We start from the raw sequence: 24,434 nt of genomic DNA on the forward strand, positions 1-24,434 counted from the left end.
TAGCCTGGGCCTCCATGCTCTCTCTCAAACAAGCCAAGCTTATCCCTGCCTTTGGGCCTTTGCACTTGCTCTTTCTTCTGTTTGAAGTACTGTATCCCAGCGAGTCAGATTTTTAGCTCCTAATTCAAACTGAAAAAAAAATTTTTGTTCAGGCCAAATAGAATAAGCCCAAGGGCCAATTTTGACCCATTTTGCCACTCTGATCTAGAGCTTCCAAACTCCACGTGTTCTTTTTCTTATAATGCATCTCCTCATTCAAGGATTGGCAGACGTATTCTTTCTGCTTGCTTTGGCCTGTTTTATCGATGGCCTTAGGACCTGGTCACAGAGAGCACATTGAGGAAGGATGGGATATTATGGAAACATTTTTATCGCCTTTTTAACTCCTTCCCAGAGCTCCCAGAATGAGTCATCTTCTACAGTACTAATCCGACCACATTCTCACCCCTGTTCCATACTTACAGTTGTTTCCTGAGTTCGTTGGCCTGGCTTTCAAGGCCCTTCACAAACTGACCTTCCTAGCTTCAAACCTCCCTACTTTAGTTCATCCCATTTCCCTCCATTGGGATGCCCTTCCCTCTTTTTGAGCCTGACAACCACCTAGTCAACCTTCAAAACTCAGTTCCTATGTCCCCTCATCTGGGATATCCTCTTTGTTTGAATTAACTCATTTCTTCTAGGCCTACAGTGTCTTATTCATACACCCTTGCAGCTCTTATCACAGGGTATTATGACTAGCTATAAAGCAGAGCTATTTCTCCTTCTAGGCTGTGACCTTGTCAAGGTCAGAGACCTTGTCTTATTAATCCTTGCAACCTGAGTGTCCAGCCCAGCTCCAATGTACGCATTAGGATCTCAATAAGTGTTTACAATATTGAATCTTTTCTGCTGGCCCATGTTAGTTCGCTGGTTCAAACTCTGGCATAGTCCAGAATACAAAGTGCCTGAAACAGTTATTCCATTGCCATTTCAGCACAGAGCATGTTCTCAGTAAATACATATTGAATGAATAAAGGAGTGAATGAGTAGGCGAGTGAATACAGAAGACTTGTCGCTTGTGGTGTCACATTAACCTTGCTCTTTTAAACATTGCTTTGGCGGAATTCAGTTAATTGTGGCATATTAAGGACCTGCAGGACTGTGGAGCCAGGTGCTCAGTCTGCAGAATGTTGTCACCTGATGAGGAAAAACTGGAAGACTCTGGAAGAAAGCCTTGGAAAAATGCCCCAGATCATGGAATGGTGAGAGGCTTTCCTTCCACCCACTCCGCCAGCAGGTGAAGATGAGCTGCAGACTGGCACTCAGAGCAGGGAGACTGTGGTCTTACCGCAGCAGACCCACAGAACAACCCGACATGGAGCCACCCCTGCTCTGCGAAGCACAGGAGCCTGTTTCAGAAATGGGGAGGGAACAGTGGTAAAAGGTTAGTTCTGCTTCAGAGATCATTAATTTTCTGGAAAGATAGCCAGGTTCCCTTGCCATGAACTTACATATGTCCGTGCTTTCCATGTGCTGTTTTTCATGAGAGAGGGGAGCATGTGTCAGGAATTAAAATTCTTACGCAGCTATGCCCCTAGAGTGCATGAGCGAGGCACCTTCTGGAACCCCTCTATGTAAGCCCTGGACCCCAAGGTTTGTCACTAACAGGGGTCCCTTTATCCTTTCCCTCCCATCATCTAGATTTTTGGGAATTTTTTTCTTACCAGACTTTTTTAGAGAATGATTCTTTTTTATTATTATTAACCAAGCACATAAACGTACCACTTTTGGCTAGCCCAAAGTGGTCTGATTAGCCAACCCACTCTGAACTGGCATAAAAAGAGCCAAAGCAAAGGACTTGACATTTTTGTCAGCTAGTGTTTCCCATGGCAACTTAAAGGACGATATCCATGGAGTTTTGAAAATGCTGAAAGATGCTGAAGGGCCTGAATAGTGAACTTTCACTAAACGTTAGCTGTTATCATCGTCATCGTCATCATCACTGTTATAGCCTCTGGGAAGTTGTGAATACCAGATTAAGAACCACGATGCATACATAGATGGTAACAATCACAATGATGACAATGGCAGAGATCCCTAAGCCCTCAGTGAGCCAGGCATTCTTTTACACAGTGAACATGCACGATCTCATTTAATCTTTGCCACAACCTTTTGAGAGAAGTGTTAATATTATACTCCCATTTTATAGGTAAGGATCAAAGAGGGGAAATAACTCGCTCAGCATTAGTGTCAGAGGGAGCTGAGATCTGATTTAGCACTGGGGTAGTCTTGCTGCCCTGCAAGTCAGAGTGTCTTCTCAATCTGAATCCTTGAAGAAGCATCAATCATGTTAATTATATTAATTCATGGTTTTTATGTCATTTATCTTCATATATTGCACGTGTTCTCAAAGGAAAACTCCACATAGGTGGCTCTTCTGGATACATTTTCCCATGTTCTGGAGCTCACACGTATGTCTTCCTCATGGTGAGTTCTTCAGAGCAGCCACCATCTCTGATCCAGCCAGGCTTGGCACGAGGAGGTGCTCAACATACTCATGGAAAAGTCGACGGAATAAACCTCCCAAATAAACCTCCTGGTGACCAAGAACTCCTCTTCCCTTCCCCCAAACTTCCGACCTTCCTACCTGCCTTTGTGTTGACGTTGAATGGTTACTTCAAAGGACATACGCACTAAGTTTCACCCTGTAAAACCCCTGCTGTCATTGTGCCTGCTTTCAGGGCGTGAACCAGAGCTGCGCCTGGCTCCTGCTCTCGCTCTTGCTCTTTCTCTCTCCCCGAATGGTGTTGGGTGATCCCGAGGCCCAGTGCACAGCACCACTTTAAAAAACCTAGTAGATTTTGGAGTTTGCTTTGAGTCTCCATGATAATCAACAAGTACACACAGAGTGGAGGCCAGAAGCTGTTCTCACAGGCATTCCTGAGAACTTGGTCAAGTGGTGGGAGCGTGTACACAGAGATTCAAGATTGCAGTGGGAATCCCCTAGCCGGTGTAAGCAAAAACGGGGAATTTATTTTGTGACTGTGGGATTGCACTGTAAATTCTGACAGCAGGAATGTAGCCAGTCTTAAGAAAGCCTGGAACCACAAAGTAGAATGCTTTCAAAACTCTCTCTCCATCTTTTGATCTCTTCTTTCCTTCCTCCTCAACAGATCAGCTTTCTCTGCTACTCTGAGTAGAAAGCAGTCAGAAGATAGCTGCCTCAGTGGTAGCAATGCCAGATTCCCAGGGAAGGAGCTTTGCTTGGCTAGCCAGGGTCAGGTGACCAGCCCTGGTCCCAGGTGATTGGGTCACTTTAAGTAAACATGGCAGCCAGAGCTCAGACAGGTAGATCCTGGGAACAGTTAAAGGCATCATTGTTTTCACAGTTAATGACTAACAACCCCCCCCCCCCCCCGCCACCCACCCATGAGGGTCTACCTTAGCCTCTTCCACTTTCCTGAGGTGGCTCTCTCCCCTGCATATCCCAAGCCTCCATGATAGACTACAGAGTTGGCTGCCTCCTGCCATTCCTGGTGATTAGAGGCGATCACTCTTCCTGAGTCTAGAGTCACTTCTGACGGTGCCATGCCCAGGCCAGGATCTAGATAGGCGTCCGAGACAAGCCTGTGGGTCATCCTTGAGAACAAGAACCAGGGTTGGCAGTAAAGTTTGGATTGTCCGAAGGCGGTCTGGTTCTCCGTGAACTCTAGGAAGAAACAATGGTGTTTGGTAACGGGGACTGCATGCAAGGGGCTGGAAGGTGAGTGCGCAGCAGACCTGGGTCCCCGCAGTGGGGCAGAGCTGAGGGGAGGGAGCCATTTGCGACAGGGGCCACACGTTGCTTTGGCTCAGCTCCTACATCTGAGAGTTCGCAGACCAGTGCTTCACACGTTCCTGTTAGCTCTGAGGGTTCCATAAGTTTATTCTGTTCTTTTATTAATTTAAAAAATCATATAGAAATTTAGAAATATATTTTATTTATAAATTTTTATAGAAACTTAAAAATAATTCTTGAAATACAGAAAAGCACAATAAAAGGAAAACAAAAATCACTTATAAACTAATTACTGGGAACAGGTTAAGGTATATCCTTTGGTGTTTTAGTTTAGTTTTTATTTTTATTTTTTTCAATTAACAGATTTCGAGAGGGGAAGGCAAAAGTAGGATCATACTAAATAAATTGTATTGAACCTGCTTTTCTCATTCTACCAAACAAGGAGATTTCTCCCATGTTCTTACATGGTCTTTCACCGTATTTCTGCAAGGTTGGCTGGAGGATACAGAAAAATATCGGCTGCAATCCTTGGCTCCCAGTGGGGCCCTGAGAAACTGCAGCCCCTCTGTGATTTATCTTTTCCTGCTGATAAAATTATGGAACGTCTTCCTCACGGTACCCTCATGCCCACCCCCACAGTTGTCTTGAGGGCAGTGGACCCCACTCCTGCATGTCTCCAGCATCCCATAGGCCAGGCACACTGCATGGACTTGCTGAGGCCACCCTGCACCCTGGCCGGGTGGCTCTAAGGGACTTATATACAGCCTCGATACTGGCAGGCTTCCTGCACACCTGCTGCTCTCTGCCCAGGGCTGCCCATTGATGCTGTCTGCCAGTTCACCATCCCTTCTTTCCTCTGCTTTGCAGGTTGTCACCCACGGGTTGCAGAGGGGATTGCTCTGCAGCTGAGCCACCACAGAAAATCATCAGGTAACATCAACAACCAAAATCATAACCATTTATGCAGTTCTCTTTCTAAACTGGTCAGGTGAAAAGCACTCACCATTAAAGTTCATTTTTGCCACAATTCTACAAGCCAGATAGCGTTACCCCCATTATATAGATGGGGAAACTGAGGCTAGAGCAATGAAGAGTAGTACTTTGGGTCTTTCGGCTGGTAAAAGGAGGACTAGAGATTTGAACCCAGAACTGGACTGAGTCCAGTATCACATCTCGCTACCTCTGGAACTAGAGGTGAGAAGGATGCAGTGTAGGTAAAACATCTGGGGTGACAGAAGGTCAGAGAGGTCATCTAAGCCAGTGGTCCTTCCTCACCTGAGGACTGGGGCTGAGCTTCTGGCATGAGAATCTCCTTCAAGAATTTGTTAAAAGTATAGATTTCAGGCTCCTCTAGAGATTCTAATTTGGCACATCTGGGGTGGGCCCGGGAATGTGTCTTTATCGAGCTTCCTAAATGACTTGGAAACGTAGCCAGGCTTGGGAACTGCTGATGAAATAGCAACAAGTCCTCCCCATTTGCCAGGCAGAGAGTGCCACACTGAATAAGTGAAGGACAACCACCTGATGAGGGATATACTGTTGTCTTCAATGTAAAGAATAGGAAGAGTGAGACCCAGAGAGATTAAGAAGTTTACTCAAAGTCACACAATTTGAAAGTGGTGAAGAGGACTTTGATCGTGGTCAGAGTCTGTGCTCATACACCACCTTCATCCACCACCTGCAGCCAGGACACCTCCATATTCAGCCCATGTTCAGATCCACCATAGCTTGCCCTGCCATAGCTTTTGTGGCGTCAGGGAATGAAAATCTCCTGTCACATCCAGGGAGGCAAAAACGAGGAGCACTTCATATTTCTGTCTGAAAATTTAGTCACCTCGTGTTTCTCCTCTGAGGAAGATACACAACAGAGGGCACATGACAGAGATGGCCAGAACTGACGCTAGTCCAGGAAACACAGACCACATCCTCACATGTCTTTGGAAACAGAAGGCACCTCTCTTCGTAGAAGAGCTGGTGGGAGGAAGAGGGCTTATGGGAGGGCTTTCTAGGGCCCCTAGTTTTTTTATGGGTTATTTCTTTTTATTATTTTGGGAAACTCCAGAATATTGCCCCCCCCCCTTATTGCCTGTTGCCCCAAACCTCTGTTCTAGGGTGACCTTGAGCCGCAAAACTGCTATCCACGTGGACTGGGGCTGACATCGCACGTCCATCTGCCAGGACCTCTGTGTCCAAACTCCGAGACATGGCGACCAATGGCAGCAAGGTGGCCGATGGGCAGATCTCCACGGAGGTCAGCGAGGTCCCTGTGGCCAATGACAAACCCAAAACCCTGGTGGTCAAGGTGCAGAAGAAGGCAGCGGACCTTCCAGACAGGGACACATGGAAGGGCCGCTTTGACTTCCTCATGTCCTGCGTGGGCTACGCCATCGGCCTGGGCAACGTCTGGAGATTCCCCTATCTCTGTGGAAAAAATGGCGGCGGTAGGTGCTGGCCTGACCACCTCCCAGCTGGGCCTGGACCCCACTAAAAGGGTCCTGCTTAGACATTTTCTGGGGCAACCTTAGAGGAATGGGTCCCCTAAAGACTGCAAAAGAAGTGTTAGGCCCACTTCCTGTTTCTTGTCCTTTTAGCAGAGGATTCCCAGAGGGAGATTGTAATCTTGTCAATGATACCAAAAAGTTTGCCTCTTTATTTGGAAAGTGGAGGGGATATGTTTTGAGCAGAAGATATTCTTGGACCTGGCTTTGGATGTGGGCGCTGCTTTTGAGGCAAAATGTAAGGAAATCATGGCTGGGGCCCAAGAGCGCCCCTCCTGATGCTCTCTCTGACCAGGGTTTCTCCAAAGCTATGGGGCCACCCACGAGCATCTCTCTTCTCAACCCTGCAGGGGCCTTCCTGATCCCCTACTTCCTGACGCTCATCTTTGCGGGGGTCCCGCTCTTCCTGCTGGAGTGCTCTCTAGGCCAGTACACGTCCATTGGGGGTCTGGGGGTCTGGAAGCTGGCCCCTATGTTCAAGGGTAAGTCTTCAGAGTGAGGCCATGGGTCATCACAGGATGATGGTGAAGCCAGGGCTTTCCCAACACCCCCAACCCTCTGGAAAGAGGGAACTGCTCCACCACATCTGAGCAGTGTGGAGCCCTTATAAGGGGCCAGGTGACAGATGGTGATGCTGGCCAGAACCTAGGATACTGAAAGTGGAGAGGAGAATCCAGTCCAGAGGCTCTCACACACACACACCAGCTGCCCTGTTCTGGGAGCTCATTTCCCTGGCAAGGTTTCAGTGTGACTTTCTTTGCCGCCTTGCTCTGTGCCAACAGACACTCAGGTGGACACATGGAGAATCATGCTTGCCTAACAAGCCCAGCCCCAGCCCCACCTGTGGCCAGCCTGTACGGAGGGTAGGGGGGTTGTGATGCTCAGACTCAAGGCCCGGCTCCCTCACTTGCCAGATGCATGTGACCATAGCCAAGTTCCTGCCTCTCTCTAAGGTCGAGTGAGATTGTAGATGTTGTGCAACACGCACTGGTTATTAAATGCATGTCATGATGGCATGTCCATTCCCAGGTGTGGGCCTTGCTGCTGCTGTGTTGTCCTTCTGGCTGAACATCTACTACATTGTCATCATCTCCTGGGCCATCTACTACCTGTATAATTCCTTCACCACGGTGAGTGGACCCTCGCCCCTTCAGAAAGAACCAGACCCAGAGCCCACTCTCCATCCACTGGGACCACCATTCTGCTGACAGGGCCATTCCTCGGGTTATGGGCATGGTCTTCAGCAGCCCTTGTCTCTTCACAATTGTAGCACCATGACCTGAGCCCCAGCTCCAGACCAGGCACTGAGCCAGTCGCTTCACCTATACTAGTATCTAATCCTCATGACACCGTTCTAAGGTGGGCATTGTCAGCCCATTTCATATGGACCTAGGTTCAAACCCTGACCCTACCATATACCGGCGGTGCAATTTTCAGAACAAGACTTAACCTCTCTGAGCCTTCGTGCCCTCATTTATAAAATAAGGGTAAAAGGGAAACCTGCCTCCTAGAGTTGTGAGGATTAAGGAGTAAATGTATGTAAAGTGCTTAGATCTGTGCCTGGCAAAGAACAAGCACTGTAAACATCAGTGTGCACAGGGTAAAATGGATGAGGTCTCTTGCCCAAGGTCGAGTGGCTGGAAAGTGGCCCCGGGATGGACACATGAAACTTAATGGTGCAGCTTGGAAAGCTGGTTTCCAGAGTGAGAAAGTAGAGGTTCAGATCTCAGCAGTGACTCTGAGGAGCTGTGTGATCTCGAGCAAGTTGCTGCCCCTCTCTGATCTCTAAAATGAGGTTCACAGTATGACCTGCACCCCAGAGCTATCAGGAAGGGGAATTGAGATAACGGTTCAGGTTACTGTGAGGGTGAATGGGATGTGCTGGGACCACTGTTCCAGCCCCTAGGAGCTCAACAGGGTTTGTCCGTGCCGCTGTCTTTACAGACACTTCCATGGAAACAGTGTGACAACCCCTGGAACACAGACCGCTGCTTCTCCAACTACAGCATTGTGAACACTACCAACATGACCAGTGCCGTGGTGGAGTTCTGGGAGTGAGTGGGGGCCATCCAGGGTCGGGGGCATATCAGCCAGGGCCAGCAGGCACCGAGGCACCTTCAAAAGGCTGATGGAGAGTTAGGGGAAGGACTGTTTGTGGAGATGTGGGTGGGGCTAAGGGAGCCACAGAGAGGGTGAAGCCCCTACCTCCCCCAGAGAGAGCTGAACCACAGGTGGGGCCACTAGACATGCGTTATGACCTTAGGTAGAGAAACACAGCTACAGATGAAGCCGTAGCCAGCAGAGAGAATACCTCCCGGACTCCTCCTTTTGGCCTGCCCTCCAAGCACCTGCTGTTGGTCAAACGCAGCAGAAGCCCAAGGGCAAGGAAGCGGTGATGCAGCCATAGCAATCACCTCCAGAGCATGGAGCAGGGTGGAGAAGGTTGGCCAGTAGCTAGTGGAGGGGAATAACCATCACAGGCCGAGAAGAATCACAAGGAGAGGCCAATGAAGTCAAGAGTCATCCTGAAAACCAGTCCGGTTTCCTTAGTAACCCAGAGTCACTTGGAATAATACGCAAGCGCGCGCGCGCGCACACACACACACAGACACACACACACACAGACACACACACACACACACACACACACACACACACACACACACACACACACTGTCCACAGTGAAGGCCATGCTGATTATATTTTCCAGGAAGCACATCATAGAAAATGTGCACTGGGAGCATTAATTTTCCAAAATGAGGTCCTGGGACCCTAATCTCTTTGACATGAAGGAAGCATCTGTGCCAGACATCTTGAAAGGGTCTGGAGCAACCTGGACAGTTTCACTGCACCTTGGATAGGCTGCCAGGAGGAGCCATTCTCGGGAAGTGTCAGAGCACGTGATCTCAATCTCTTTGTGTTGAACCATCCTTGGCTAGACTGTCTCCTTACAAATAACAATCAGTTTCTGCTCCAGCTGGTTCTGCTTTTGGGCATCTCCCACATACAATTGTCGTGCATGTGTCCAGGTTTTTCATTCAACTGTTTGTTCAATAAACATTTCTTGAGCACCTACTATATGCCAGTCTAATTAGAGACAAGAATAAGCAAACAGGCAGTGGCAATACCAGGTGACCAGGGCTAAAAGGAGGGACTCACAGAATGTGCCTGGGCCAGCCTAGGTTAGGAGTGGCATCTAAGGATGAAAACAATGTTGGGAAGACAGGTGTTGGCAGAAGGAAGAACATGTATAAAAACTTGGGAGGGAGGCAAGAGCAAGTAAGACTAGAGTGAAGGGATGACCAGTAATTCAGTCTTATGAGAGTATGAGGAGGCCATGGTGTGAACCAAGATGGGAGAAAAAAGCAAGGGCCAGCTCATGAAGGCTTTGCAAGGTCCACCTGGAGAGTTTGGGCTTCATTCTAGAACAATAGGGAGTTATTCAATGCAGAATTTTAAGCAGAGAAGTGACAAGACCAGATTTGCAATTTAAGGATCCCTGTGGCTGGAGTGGGGACAGAGCAAAAGTGAAGGCCGGAGTCCTGCTAAGAGGCTGCTGTAGCCATCTGGTGAGCAACAGTGGTAACTGAAACTAAGACACTGGCAAGTCAGCACTTTCTACCAGTTTGTATGATGGGTCCCACAGTCCCCACCCAGCTCTTAGGTATCAGTGATCACATATGTCAGCACGAACACAGTGAATGACATTGCCCATGTCCATGCCCTCCTCACCCCACTCTTCCACCAGGCACAACATGCATCAGATGACAGACGGGCTGGATAAGCCGGGTCAGATCCGCTGGCCTCTGGCCATCACCCTGGCCATCGCTTGGATCCTTGTGTATTTCTGTATCTGGAAGGGTGTTGGCTGGACTGGAAAGGTAAGACATGTGAACAATAAGAACTGGAGAGGGATGGGTCTACCAAGGGGTTTCTGCCCTGGGCAAAGGAATCTGTACCTCAGATGAACCCTATCTAACCTTAATTTAAACAGATCCCTTCATCTCTCTGTGCCTCAGTGTTCTTTCCTGTAAAATGGGAATAACATTACTTACCTTCTGGGAAGGTGTGAGGAATAAAGGAAACAATGCAAGTCAGGCCCTTAACACAGTGCCTGGTTCACAGTAAGTCTCTTGAGATTCCCCAGGGCCTGGCAGAGCTACCAAAAACCAGAAGGCAAATGTTGTTTGTGGACCATTGAACAAACTCCCTGAGCATTGACTCTATTCCAAACCTTGTTCTAGGTGTGGGAGGCAAGGGAGAAGGGAGAATCACTAGAGGCGAATACTACATATCCCAGGCTTTGAGGTGCAAGAGATAAATTGATTAGTGGTTGAATACCCAGACCTTGTATTCAAACAGGCCAGAGTTCAGATCCCAACCCAGCCATTGACTTGACTGTGTGACCTCCATCAAGTCACTTCACCTCTCTGAAACTCAGTTCCTTCTAAAATGGGACTAATATGCCTATGTTTATCTGTTGGTTTGTCATTCAAATTAAATGAGAGGGTGATTTTATAAAGCACTCAGCAGCTAGCAAAGGGAGTTATTATTTTTATTTTTATTATTGGCAAGAGCAGAGCCAGACCAAGATGGGGTATCCAGCCTGGGGATATTCAGGAAGCTTGCTGATCAAACTAGGGGGAGAGAGACTGCTTCATCCCCATCTCCTGGGCAAAGAAGTACCCCTCTTTAAGCCCCACCCCATGAGTCCCAGGACAGAAGATAACCAAGTCTTTCACTGGCATTGACCAGAAGGATTCAGGGCAAGTTTGTTGTCTGTGGTCTTAGAGCAATTAAGGAGGAGAAAGAATTTGAAATGAATGAGGCTGGAGACAGGGAGGTCCAGACTACCTGAGAAGCTGAACTAGCAAAACAGAACCTTGATGGATTCCACACCTGGGCATGGGCACAGCTGATGAAAAGCTGCCCTATTTCAGTCTGGTGGGAACTTTGGACTCAATGGGTTCTCAGATGCAAGGCTGATGTTGAAACAGCTCTGCCTCATCCCTAGGCTAGGCAAGAGGAGAGCATAGGTATCTCCTGCTCAACTTTAGGAAGCAGAAGAATGTAGGGCCTAAGGGCATCAGAAGAGACAGAGCTGAGTTTGAAACTATCCCCCGATTGCTAGCTATGTGCTCTTGAGCCAGTTATTTCACTTAAGTGGTCACAATAATAGTACCTTACAGAGTTGTCACAAAGACTGAGCAGAGTGTATAGCATATGCCTAGCACATAGTAGGTACTCGATGCATGACATCAATTAGAATTTTCAGGTGGTATCTAGAGTTCCTGCTACATTAGGAAACTAACTACTTCTTGGGGGCATAGAGTAGGGCCCCTCTTATTGCCTCTTTTGAGTAAGTCAAGCTAATCCATCAGTAAGCATTTACCGAGCACCTACTGCATACCTAGCTCCATGCTGAGCATGGAAGACACGTTGAAGTATAAGACCTAGGCAACATATATTAAGTATGGTGTATGTCCTCATGCAACAACCTTTCTGAGTAGCAATGTTGATTATACCAATTTTCCATACAAAAAAATGTGAGCTCAAGGAGAATAAGAAATTGATCCAATGCCACACTGCTTGTAGGTGACACAGAGGGTTTTGAATCTCCTTTTCCTAATTCTAAGTACAGTGATTTTCCTATGGAATCATGATTGCCTTTTCTAACTCTGCAGAATCTGAGAGTCAAAAATCAGGGGGATGAAACTAAGCTAGAGAACAATTTATGCTGAGCATGACTCTGAGATGCAAAGGTCATTGAACTTGAAAATTGCTCTTTCACACCAGTGAGCAAAGAAATGCAATCTGAGACAATGATCTCAGTCTTTTGATTATCAATTTGGCAAAAAAAAAAAATTTTAAAAATGATTATACTCAGTGTTGGCATCTTTGCAGGAAAGGTGCTCTCCATAATGCTGGACAAAGTTCAATTTCTGGAAGATAATTAGGCAATACGGGTTAAAAGCCTTTGAGAACCTTATTCGTTTTTCCTCAGTAATTCTACTAGAAAATTTCCCCAAGATTAGTACATTTTTTTTTGTATAAATTATAGTAATTTTATAGTATAATTTGTCTACTTTTGTAGACAAAGTTTTATATACAGGGGTGGTCAATGTGGTGTTATTGAGATTCACCTAAAATTAGAAGAAACCTCAATGGATAATGGTAGGAAAACTTGAAAAAGATGGTGAAACCTCCTGAGGGACTATTTTGTATAATTAAAAATCACATTGTTATGAGACAATAAAAAAATCTTTAATAAACAAAACAAGAAACAAAGTTGTATGTACTGTTTCTTAAGTTTAAACATGTTAAATGAAAAGGCAAGTTCATAATTCGAGCTTCATTTTGCAAAAGAAAATTGTTAACATCCATGCATTTATGTATTTGTCAGGCATTTATTGAGTGTCCACTATATACCCTGGCCTGTTCTGGGCACTGAGAAAACAGAAGTAAACAAGAGAAGACTTGTCCCTTATGTAATACATTCTATAGGCCTTTGAAAGGAACTTTGTGTGTGTGTGTGTGTGTTCATGTGATCTTAAATTTTTTCCTTTATCACATGTTGTACTTGAATAATTTAAACAGAAATCAAAAAAGTAGGAGGGGTAGGGGAAGAGAGAAACCAAAGGCTGAGCTAGTTGGTTTAGATTTCAAGGAGGAGCTGCAGAGAAGTGGCCAAGCAGAGCAGGTTAGGAATCCAGAAAGGCTTCCTGGAGGAAGATGACCTGGAACCAAGCCCAGAGCCACAACAGGTGCAGATGTAGGTGAAATGAGGAAAGGGGAAGCCTGAGTGTGATGAAGGTGGCGTGACCACGTCCTCACTTTCCTCCCAGGTGGTCTACTTCTCTGCCACCTATCCCTACATCATGCTGATTATCCTGTTCTTCCGAGGAGTGACGCTGCCTGGTGCCAAGGAAGGCATCCTCTTCTACATCACACCCAACTTCCGCAAGCTGTCAGACTCCGAGGTGAGCGGCCCTCCTGGCCTCCAGTCCTGGAGGGCACTGGCTGGGTTAAGAGCAGACTTGAGTCCTGAGCCACCGTTTACCAGCTTTAGGATGAGTCACTGCACCTCTCTGACCCTCCTGTGTAAACTGAGATTGTTGCCAAGTAGAGCTTTTTAGCACATGTAAAAGGCCCTAGAGCGCTGTGGCTATGATCATAATTTTGAGTATTTTTTGATCATTCTTCCTATAGGTGTGGCTGGATGCTGCTACCCAGATCTTCTTCTCCTATGGACTGGGTCTGGGATCCCTGATTGCTCTTGGGAGCTACAACTCTTTCCACAACAACGTCTATAGGTGCGAGAGCACAGGAGCCTCTGGTTTTCTGGCCACGCCCCACAGCGCTTACTCCCCTCCGCAGTCACGCCTCTCCATGGCCACGCCCCTTGGCCTTTGCCACTGTCAATTACATCCCCTCTCAGCCAGGGTCTTCTATCCATCACTGCCTATTCTGCCCCTTCCGTGGGGCTGGGGGTGAACCCACCTGTCCTGCAGCTCCACTCCCAAGCACCCTTCTCCACCTCACCATTTGCTAAATTCTGCCCACTAGCTCACCTTCCTGCCAGCCCCACCCTCTCTGACTGCGCCCTTCCCTCTTGTAGGGACTCCATCATTGTCTGCTGCATCAATTCGTGCACCAGCATGTTCGCAGGATTTGTCATCTTCTCCATCGTGGGCTTCATGGCCCATGTCACCAAAAGGTCCATTGCTGATGTGGCAGCCTCAGGTCAGCACCACATGGAGGAGGGCGGGGTCTCCTGGAGAGGGCGGGGCTAATTGCACTAGCCTTTCTGTCGTCATTGGTCATCGTATCACCACCACCTTGGCTCACTGGCACTGAGGTTACTATATGCCACCGAGCATTTATGTGGACCGTATCCCTGAATCTTCCTAACACTATGGGGTCAATGCTCTTATCCCCATTTCACAGGTGAGAAAACTGAGACCCACTGAGGTCACCGCCTGCCCAAATTCAGGGAGCTAGAAAGGTGGTAGAACTTTGGAGTTGAGCCAAGACGTGGCTGACTGCACAGCCTGGCCATACTGGCCCTTCCAGCACAACCCTGGACATCTGGAGGAATAGGACCCACTCTTGCCCCCTAGGATATAAATTTTGGTCCAACTCAGACATGTTCACCATCATAACACAATGCGCTCAAATCAATGCATTTGTCCAAGCTCTAAAAATGTTCTCACCAAGTGGGCTGTGCCCACTTTACACACCACACAATCATCCATGCCATGGGATCCAAGGAAAAACCCAGGTAACCCTGCCCTTCCCCGCTCAACCAGAAAGCAGCATACATGAAGGACTGCTCTGTGCACGGCAGAGGCCTGGGCTCAGGGAGGCAATGCGACTTGTCCCTCCCCCGTCCGGGAGAACTGGGCTGGTCTTGCAGAAAGGAGTGTTCACCACTGAGGGCCTAATCTCCCCTACATGGGCAGCCCCTCATCATTTTTCTGGAACTCCCAGCCACCACTCCCCTTTCCAGAGCCAGACCCCAGAGAGGTTACAGTGACTTTCCTTCCCCTTGTGGGATTTTCCCTGATCTCTTGAATGACCCTCCACCCAGACACTCAAACACAACATGTCCTTCAAGACGTCTCCTCCCTTGTGCTCTCCATTGCAGCAAAAGTTTCACTGTCGAGTGCCCAGGCCAGAGCCCCAACATCATCCTGGATTCTTCCCTCACTTTCACTTACAAACCAACCAATACTAGGATCTGCCCATTCTACCTTCTAAGTGTCTCGTCATCTGGCCACCTCTGTCCCTGCGCTGTCCCCACCACTGCAGCCCCTCGTGTCATCTCACTAGTCCCTCGCTTTTGGACCCAACCTTATGACCTCTCTCTCCACACGCATACTGTTTCCTCCTATAGAGAGAGGGACTGACAACACTTGCCCGAAAGCTTACTCTAAAGATAAAAGGGAATAAAGCTTTAGAAGTGAGTATGTGCTAGGTATGCCATAGCTGCTCGGTACCTCTTCTTTCTTTCTCTTTTCTGCCCTTCCCCACACAGGCCCTGGGCTGGCATTCCTGGCATACCCGGAGGCAGTGACCCAGCTGCCCATCTCGCCCCTCTGGGCCGTCCTCTTCTTCTCGATGCTGCTGATGCTGGGCATTGACAGCCAGGTAAGGACATCCTCCCTGGCACCTTGAGGTGCCCCCCACCCAACCTCACCTATCCAGGAGCCAGCAGGGAGAGGAGGTCACTGCCTTAGGCCCTGAAAAGATGGCCAAGAGTTTCAGAACCCTAAAATGTTCCACTAGGTAAAACTTCAGCCACCTTCCCCATTTTCCAGATGGGAAAACTGATGTCCAGAGGGAAGGGAATCTCCTGAGGTCACAAAAGGAGGCCAAGGTAGATCAGGCCTGGATCCTGGGGTTCACCTGGATCCTGGGATTCGCCTGGATCCTGGGGTTCTCCTGGCTCTGCTGTCCTGATACTGCCAGGCTTTCTGGCTTTCCCCCAGAGGGTCTGGCTTCAGGTGGGTTGGGACTGGGGTCTGCTGCAAGAACTGATCTCCATTCCTTTCTGAAGTTCTGCACCGTGGAGGGCTTCATCACGGCCCTGGTGGATGAGTACCCCAGACTTCTCCGCAATCGCAGGGAGCTCTTCATTGCTGCCGTCTGTGTGGTCTCCTACCTTATTGGCCTCTCTAACATCACCCAGGTGAGCACAGTCAGCACCTGGCACGCCTCTGGTGCTGACTGCCTCAGGGCTACTCCCAGGTCTTCTTTGTCCCAGCTTTGTCTTATCCACGTTCCATCTGTTCAGTGAGCACCATCTTTGTGCCAACCCTGGCACACATGGCAAGGAGTCAGACAGATTCTCCCCCCGCAAGGGGCCCTGGGCTGGTGGGAGACACAGACGCTAGGCTAGAAATGATAAGACAGAGCCAGAGAACACAGCCCCTAACGAGGCCTGGGGCACCAGGGACTGCTTCCTAGAGGAGAGAATACAGAGGCCAAGTTTTGAAAGACTTACAAAAATTAACTGGAGAGTCAAGGTAGAGTTGAGCCTTTGAAGTTGACACTGGCCCTTTCTCTCATTCCCACTTTTTCTGTCGATATTAATGAACAATGCTTTTTGCATTCAAGTCTAGTCAGAAGATAGACACATAACTGATGAATTGTACAATAAATATAAGTGACCCTAAAGCCATGAGCTTAGCCCTGTGGATCTGATGTATGATCCACAAAACCACCCTAGATCCAAATACAGTTCAGACTCAAAATTATTGTTTATTCATAGTTGCTGAACACCTGCTGTGGGTCTGGCATGACACTGGAGATTCAGTAGTTAACATGACACGTTAACATGACATAGAAATTAAATCAGTAAGTGCCATGAAGAAAAGTGGGGCAGACCAGCAGGGATAGGAAGGATGCTACCTCAGACAGAGTAGTCGGGGGCAGTTCCTCTGCGGAAGTGATAGTTGAGCTGAGACTCGAATGGCGGGGGAGAGCAAGCCAGGGGTAGATCTAGCGAGGGGAAGAGCACACAGCAGGTGCAAAGGCCCTGCGGTGAGAATAGTCTTGGTGAGCTTGAGGAACAGCAGGAAGGCCAGTGTGGCGGGGCAGAGGAAGTGAGGAGTAAAAGGGGGATGCAAAACCAGATCACACAGGACTTTGAAGGACAAGGCATTAGGATTTTATTTTACTATTTTATTTTCTATCTTTCTACTTCGTTTTGTGTTATGTTATTGTCTTATGTGAGCCATGGAAGGTTTTGAGCCGTGGAGGGACATGACTGATTTAACATTGTGGACAGATGGCTCTGGAGACCAGCTCCTTTTTCTGCCATCCAGCCTTAGCAGGAACGGGGCATTTCTCTCCACCCCCTTCTTCTGGCACTTTCTTCCCAGTCACCAGAGAGCTGGCACCCATATCCTCTCAGGGTCACAAGGCCTTCAGTGCTTCCTCGAATCTACCCATAAGTCCCCTTGCTGCAGTGTAGCCTAACCCCATCCTCGTTGGACTGCAAAGCCCAGGCTGACTGAATTCGGGGCCCTGGTCTCTGGCAGAAGTGGCCTCACTCTTGCCGCTTTTCCTCTCGCAGGGTGGCATTTATGTCTTCAAGCTGTTCGATTACTATTCTGCCAGTGGCATGAGCCTTCTGTTCCTCGTGTTCTTCGAATGTGTCTCCATTTCCTGGTTTTACGGTGAGCATCAGCCCCTCCTCCCTCATTAACTCATTCATTCACTCATGTCTTTCTTCAGTCATCATTCGACCAATACAACTGGAACACCAGGCCCTTTCCATACATTAATTTATTTAGTTGATGATGGAGCACAGGAAGTCCCATGTTTAGAAGGTGCCATAAGAACAGTTAAATAAATTCATTTAAAATGAGATAAATTTGGGGGAAAAATGGTTTGTTTGAAACTTTATCTCGAAAAGGGAAACCAAAAGTATAAAAAAGTTCTAAAGTTAAATATTTTTTAAAGCTAAGCTATAATTAATTAAAAGTCTGCCCCTAAAACAAATAAAGGAAATAATGATTTTATTTGTTTAGTTAGTGGCCTAAGTTTCTAGACCCAACTGCTTAATAGTCAAAGGACGTCCTTCCCTGCACTTTGATTATCACAACCAGATGATGTGTTTGAAAGAAATGTTTTCCAGGGTCTGTCTTAGTCCTTGATAATTGTTGTATCTCCTTTGCCACCTCACCCTCCTCATCATTTTCCTTTTTAAACTCTTAACTGGTCTAGTGCTAATTGGAGCAGTGCCCAACATCACTCTTAAACTTCATGATATCTGTGGGTTTTTGCAAGATTTGCAGTTCTTTGCAATCTATCACAAGTTGCTGATAGCATCAGATCAACAGGGAAAATCACCCCTTAGCAAGACTTTGAAGGAATGGCTGGGATACATTTTGACCAGGAGGGACAAAAAGAGTGGTGGGGACACCTTTTTATGTTTATCCGATTATTGGTAGATATTTTCACATTTAGGTGACTTGCTTTCCCACACAACCCACTTTCTGTGGATATTTAGTTATCGAATACTTAGATAAAGATGACACCCTCAGGGCTTCAGCCCATGTTACAGATGAGGAAACTGCACCTCAGAGAGGTTAGGTGACTTGCTTATGTGAGAAAGTGACAGATCGCATTTAGCCTGTAGTGCCCACAGCTCATCTGTCCCTCCTTTCACTCCAATGTCATAGGTGTCAACCGATTCTATGACAACATCCAAGAGATGGTTGGCTCCAGGCCCTGCATCTGGTGGAAGCTCTGCTGGTCCTTCTTCACTCCAATCATTGTGGCGGTAAGGACAAGGCTTGACCAGACCTGTTAGGATGAGGACTGACTAGGCCCTGGGGCAACTCAGGTTCAGAGAGAAACTTCTGGAGGCAAAGGCAGATGGAAGAGGCCCCAGGCCCTCGTTTCCTAATACTTCTCCCTCCCATTTGCTGGGCATCAGTTCTGTGCCCTGCATGATACCAGATACTTTACATCATCCTCATAAACCTCAGCAAATTAGACATTATTGCCCCACTGTACTGCTGAGGGACCCAGGGCTCACCCAGCTAGCATCACCCAGCATGTTGGTGCTGCATTTAAACCAGGTTGGCCTGATTCTGAAGCCTAAACTATTTATACCAGGAGGCTTCTCATTCTCAGTATCTCCCATTCCCTCCCACAAGGGGAAGCTGAGGCATGAGCAGACCTGTGAGGGGGCTGCCTCAGGTCCTTGGCTGCCCCAGGTCTTGGGGTGGGCCACTGCATATTTTGTGTCCCACGCAAGGGCACCCAGCCAATGGCAAACTGGGTGCTGACATCCAGCCGTTTTTCTGATTGCTAAGCTGGTTAACTTGGAGGAAGAGATGTCTTTTTCTATGGGTCTTCCCAGAAAGGATGCTTTCTTCTTTTGTTCTTCCCAGAAAGGGTGCCTTTTTCTATTGGTCCTTCCAGAGAGGGTAGCTTCTTCATATTGAAAAGGGCTACCCTTTTCTAATGGTTTGCACAGAGAAGGCTCCTTTTGCTATTGGTCCTTCCAGAGGAGGTGCCTTCTATTATGAAAAGGCACCTTATGTACTAATAGCGGCCTTGGGTATAGAATTCCCAAGATGCTGGGCCCTTGTGAAGGTCAGCCTCAGGGTAGGGGTGGAGGGCAGTGGACTTAGTGGCTGCAGGTATAGGGAGGGGGCTTGTTCGTCCAATCTGGGTGACTCACTGCCCCCTTCCCATTCTCCCCAGGGCGTGTTCATTTTCAGTGCTGTGCAGATGACTCCTCTCACCATGGGAAGCTATGTTTTCCCCAAGTGGGGCCAGGGCGTGGGCTGGCTCATGGCTCTGTCTTCCATGGTTCTCATTCCCGGATACATGGCCTACATGTTCCTCACCTTAAAGGGCTCCCTGAAACAGGTAATTCCTTTCTCCACACTTTGCATCACTGGTTCTCTTCCCCCACTGTGCGGGGAACAGCCTCTACCCTTGTGGAGCTCACAGTCTAGCTGGGGAGACAGAAAGTCCATAGCCAAAGAAATAGAGCATTAGAGGTGCCACAATCAGGGCAAACCATGGATATCGGTTAGTCCTACTTGGGTTGAGGAGGATTAGGGAAGGCTCGCTGAAAGAAGGGATAGCTAAGGAGAGGCCTAAGGATGAACCAGAGTTAAAAGTAGAAGCAGAAAGAATGTTTCTAGAAGAGGATGGGAAGCATGTGCAAAGACTCACAGGTATAGCCTGATCCATGTGCTGGAAGGTAGAGTGGGGAGAGGTGCAGAGGGGTGACATGAGATGAGGTTGGGAATAGAAGAAGGTCAGGCCAGATCATGAAGGGCTTTGAAAATCAGAACAAGATTTTTGGACTTTATTTGAAGGCAATGGGGAGCCATCAAGGATTTGGAGCTGATAATGGTGGAATCACATGTATTGAGGGCTTACTCTAGACCTCATTTGTGAGATTGATCAAGAGAAAACACAGTCTTACCCTCAAGGAAAGATAAAATACGTAAGGCACACTGCCCCGGCAGGAGCCCACTAACACATACTAGATCCATGCCAGCTCTTCGTTAAATTATATCAAATTCTTGAGTGAAACAAAGCAGTGCTGGAGGCACCTAGGTGCTAGAGACTTTGATGGAGTAGGTGTCGACTAAGAAGATTTCACTGAGGAGTGGAGAATGAGCTGGGAGGACCTGGATCAGTGGCTCTCAACCTTATTTTCCACCAAGATGTGCCTGTGAGCCAGAAGGAGGGGCTCTCAGGTCTGCAGCATAGGGAAGATGGGCGGTGGGTTGTGTGCAGCCCTGAAGTTGCTGGGCAGCCTCCTCCTATCACAGATGGAGTAACTGAGGCCGAGCGGGGAAACCTCTTACCCTTCCTGTGCAGTAAGTTATTAGCAGAGCTGGAACTTGCAGCCCTTTCTTCCAACTCCAGGTTCTATGTTTTCATTTACCAAGTTCCTCTGCCAAGTCCCAAAAGGCAGGCACGTCTGCATTTGTGGAAGAGAGCACAGCCTGTGCAAAGGATCAGTGGCGGGAAAGGGCAAGCATGTCTGAAGACAGTGTATTACATGATGAGGCAGAATTGCAGGAGATACACATGGAGAAGGTAGTGGGAGATTCGTCCATTCAGAAAATATAGGTTGAACACCTACCATATACCAGACACCATTGTCACTGCTGGGGACACGGCATGGCACAAAGCAGACAAAAATCCCACCCTCTTGGAGGGATCTTCCCCCAGTAGAGGAAGATCAACAAATAATAAAAACACAGTAGATGGGGAGGACTACTATGGAGAAACATAAAGTAGGAAGGGGTTTAGGGAATGCTAGGTGAGCCAAGACCTAAGGAGGTAGAGATCAAGCTGCACAGCTATCTGAAAGGAAGGATGCACCGGACAGAGGGCACAGCAAGTGCAAAGGCCCTCAGGCAGGTGTATGTTTGGGGTATGTGAGAAGTGAGGAGGAGGCCAGTGTGGCTGGCGTACAGATGAGGGGAGGACATTGAGGTTTGAGGTGACAGGGGCCAGATCGTATAGGGCCTTATAGGATTTGGTGAAATGGGAGCCTTTGTTGGGTCCTGAAGAGTAGAGGGACGTGATTTCTAGCAAAACCACTCCAGCTCCTGTGTTGAGAATAGAACAAAGGGGAAGATGGTTAATGGAAGTGGAGGGCCAGTAGATAGATATTGTTATAACCCAAGGGAGATGAGGTGGGAGCATTGGAAGGTGTGGAGGATGTAGGGGCGTGGCCAGAGTCTGGGCACTGTTTGAAGGCAGAGCACACAGGATAGACTTGAAAAGAGGGTGGTGGAAGAGAGTGGCCAGTCTCCTTCCATCCCAGCCCGAATTCTCCCTGGTGCCCACAGCGCATCCAGGTCATGATCCAGCCCAGCGAAGACATCGTTCGCCCAGAGAACGGTCCAGAGCAGCCCCAGGCCAGTGGCTCAGCTAGCAAAGAGGCCTACATCTAGGAGTGCGGGACGGCTCACCGACCCCACATTCTCACCCCATCCTAACCTGGCTGAACATGAACACCACTTGATGTCTGAAGATATCGTCTATCTCAACCTACCTCGAGTGGCGAGTCCAGACATCATCACCATGCAGAAAGGGGAGATGGGGGACCATCTCACCCCTAGTGAGCCCTACTGTGGGCAAAGGTACCTGATGGCTTCGGCACCCACAGGCTGGTGACCTTTTTAATTCGGGCCCCATAAGCATAAAGCATTCAGCATTTGTTACTGCCACGGTAGATCATTTTTATCCAGCCAGAAAGTGTGACGCAATGAGGCTGCACCCTCCTGGCTTTTAGTCGTCTTTCCTGACTGTTCTCTTACTGCCAAAACCCATGACTGTTATCTTGGACTTTGCAGGAGTTCGTTTCTGTTGGAACGATGCTCTGTACACATGAAAAGGGCATTTTGTATAACAGGGATTTCCAGGGAGAGCTCACTCTTAAGCAGCAGGAAGCCAGCAGAGCTCTTTCATTTTTTGTTGTTCTCCTTCCGGAGGCAGCTTTGACTTTAAAACAAGCCCCAAGGACCTCAGTCAGCATTCCCAGAACTGCTTCTCAAGCAATCTGCCTAGTGTCCTTTTTCCCTGCCACAGGCTGAGTTAGCATCTCTGTGGCTAAGCCTTCCCGCCCCTTCCTCATCAGGCCGTTCTGATTACACCTGGTCCAAAAGTAATCTTCCAGTTTGTCCCTGCTCTGCTCCTCGGAAAACTGCCACAAGCACAACGGATGTTTCTATCGCCATTCCAGGGTGCCTGAGGTCCAGCTGGGGGCAGTTTCCTAATCAGAGCCCCAGTTCCTCTTAGGCTGCCCAGTTTTGCAGAGCACAGAACAGTTGCAGAGGAAATCAAGGTGAAGTCCTATCCCTGAGTCAAAATGGATCTCGTTACATTTCTTAAACTATCTCCCTCACTGCCACCCCGTTCAAAGTCACTGCCTTCTCACCTTCTCTGAAATTCCTCAGCGGGAATCCCCTCACTGCCACTAAAATCAACCCAACCCACTAACTGAGGAGCTAGTGTTAGTCTAGTATCCCCCCCACCCCCCAGCCCCCCAAAAAATGCTTCATAGATTAAAACTGCTTCCCTGGAAAGTAGTTTTTGTTCCTGTCCAGCATGGGCTCCGTGGTGGTGGTGACAAATCAGATGAAGACCGTTCCTTGCAAGCCCCTGTAACTCAGCATTTCTCATTTACCAGGAAGATGGGTTCCCATGTAGCAAATTGTATGTTGTGCCCTGTAGCTCCTTAGCTAGTTAGCTCACAAACTGTGTTTTACAACTAACTAATCCTTAATGACTATGGTAAATAACTGTGACTGTGGGTTTTTTAATCTCTTGTCATTCTCATCTGAAAGTGACCAGTGACCAGCATACCAGTTCTTGCAATAAGATATTACCCTCAGAATATTAAGCACATTATTGTAGAGAAAACACATATAAATACACACACAGGTACACTTATCCTCACACGTGGTATATAGGGTCTCGTTTGATATTGTGTAGGAAATCTAAAACCTTTTCCTGAGGTCATCTGTAAAATAGTCTCATCGCTAAGGCATCCCAAATGCCAACTGGTGAATCCTCGATCAAAATGAATTTGTATTGTTAAAGTGTAGGGTTAGACTGAAAGGAACCCCTCAGTGGGTCTCATAGTCCCACTCCCCATCCATGGGAAGGTCAGGAAGACTTCTCACTTCCTCTTTGTTCTTCAATGTGAAATGAAGACCAAGTCTTTCTAAGACAAATGCAGTGTATTTAATGTTTGTAAGCAAATCTAAGTGAGGTGTTTGGCAAGAAATCCCCTAACTGATTTCCATCCAAACCTACTTATATAGCACAATATTATGTGTCGTATAATTACAGTGAGAACTGTGAATATGTGTAACTTTTTTTAGTATTTACCCTGAGGGGAAAAGATATTGTATTATCATATATGCTTTTTTTTTTTGCAATAAGGATTTATTCTCAGAATACCAAGTAAATCTATCTCTCTATATAAAAAATATATGTAATATAAACATATTCAAACTATATACAGAGCCTGTTTAAAAAAAAATACGGTATTATTTAGTAAAATTATCTGTTCTATGGACCAAATGTAAAATATTTATAAATGAAGATGCATTTTAAATGTCTATAAATGGTGTCATAACTAGAGCACGGACGTTATGTACATTTCTAAGAATTTAGAGAAAAATAATAAAGGATCTATGATATACACAGCAGACTTTCAATTCTTTGGGGTGGGTGCCCTCTTTCATCAGAACAACAACACATACACACAATACTATTTTTCCCCAACAGAGAAAGAGATATGGGCTCAAAATCTAGCGAGACAGAGCTGGACTTCCAAAAGCCTTGAAATGTGTGGATAGAAACTTACTGCGAGCTATATAAGGGAGGTATTTTCACTGTTCTAAAAAACTTTAATGTGGTCAACTAAATAAAGGTCTAAAACTAGGATAATAGGAGCACATTTAGTTAACAAGGACATTCACTCATTGATTCATTCCTCAGAATATTTTTTAAATTTTTAAATTTTATTTTTTAAAATCTAATTTAGAAAAATTTGAGTTCTATAAAGAAGTTGTAAAAATGGCTCAATGGACACCTGGATTCACCAGCTGTTGACATGGTGACACTTTAACTCTATCAGTCAAAATTCAGTCTGGAAAGTAGAATCGCAATG

General features: G+C 47.3%; 1 protein-coding gene across 2 annotated transcripts in view; it reads left to right on the forward strand.

Moving 5' to 3' along the window:
- SLC6A1 (solute carrier family 6 member 1) overlaps positions 1 to 23,983 on the forward strand; it is a 41,107-nt gene extending 17,124 nt beyond the window's left edge. For both annotated transcript variants that reach the window (XM_016121390.2, XM_016121391.2), the window contains exons 2-16: positions 4,625 to 4,687; positions 5,869 to 6,198; positions 6,606 to 6,737; positions 7,285 to 7,385; positions 8,200 to 8,309; positions 10,005 to 10,137; positions 13,102 to 13,236; positions 13,466 to 13,569; positions 13,875 to 13,999; positions 15,294 to 15,406; positions 15,816 to 15,947; positions 17,337 to 17,439; positions 18,448 to 18,548; positions 19,481 to 19,648; positions 21,601 to 23,983. In XM_016121390.2, coding sequence (XP_015976876.1) covers positions 5,961 to 6,198; positions 6,606 to 6,737; positions 7,285 to 7,385; positions 8,200 to 8,309; positions 10,005 to 10,137; positions 13,102 to 13,236; positions 13,466 to 13,569; positions 13,875 to 13,999; positions 15,294 to 15,406; positions 15,816 to 15,947; positions 17,337 to 17,439; positions 18,448 to 18,548; positions 19,481 to 19,648; positions 21,601 to 21,705 — 1,800 coding nt within the window. In that variant the 5' untranslated portion in view covers positions 4,625 to 4,687; positions 5,869 to 5,960 and the 3' untranslated portion in view covers positions 21,706 to 23,983. The remainder of the gene's footprint in view (positions 1 to 4,624; positions 4,688 to 5,868; positions 6,199 to 6,605; positions 6,738 to 7,284; positions 7,386 to 8,199; positions 8,310 to 10,004; positions 10,138 to 13,101; positions 13,237 to 13,465; positions 13,570 to 13,874; positions 14,000 to 15,293; positions 15,407 to 15,815; positions 15,948 to 17,336; positions 17,440 to 18,447; positions 18,549 to 19,480; positions 19,649 to 21,600) is intronic.
- The last annotated feature ends 451 nt before the right edge of the window (positions 23,984 to 24,434 follow it).

The sequence above is a fragment of the Rousettus aegyptiacus genome, unplaced genomic scaffold, assembly GCF_014176215.1.
Source record: "Rousettus aegyptiacus isolate mRouAeg1 unplaced genomic scaffold, mRouAeg1.p scaffold_m13_p_4, whole genome shotgun sequence".
NCBI classification, from domain to species: domain Eukaryota; kingdom Metazoa; phylum Chordata; class Mammalia; order Chiroptera; family Pteropodidae; genus Rousettus; species Rousettus aegyptiacus.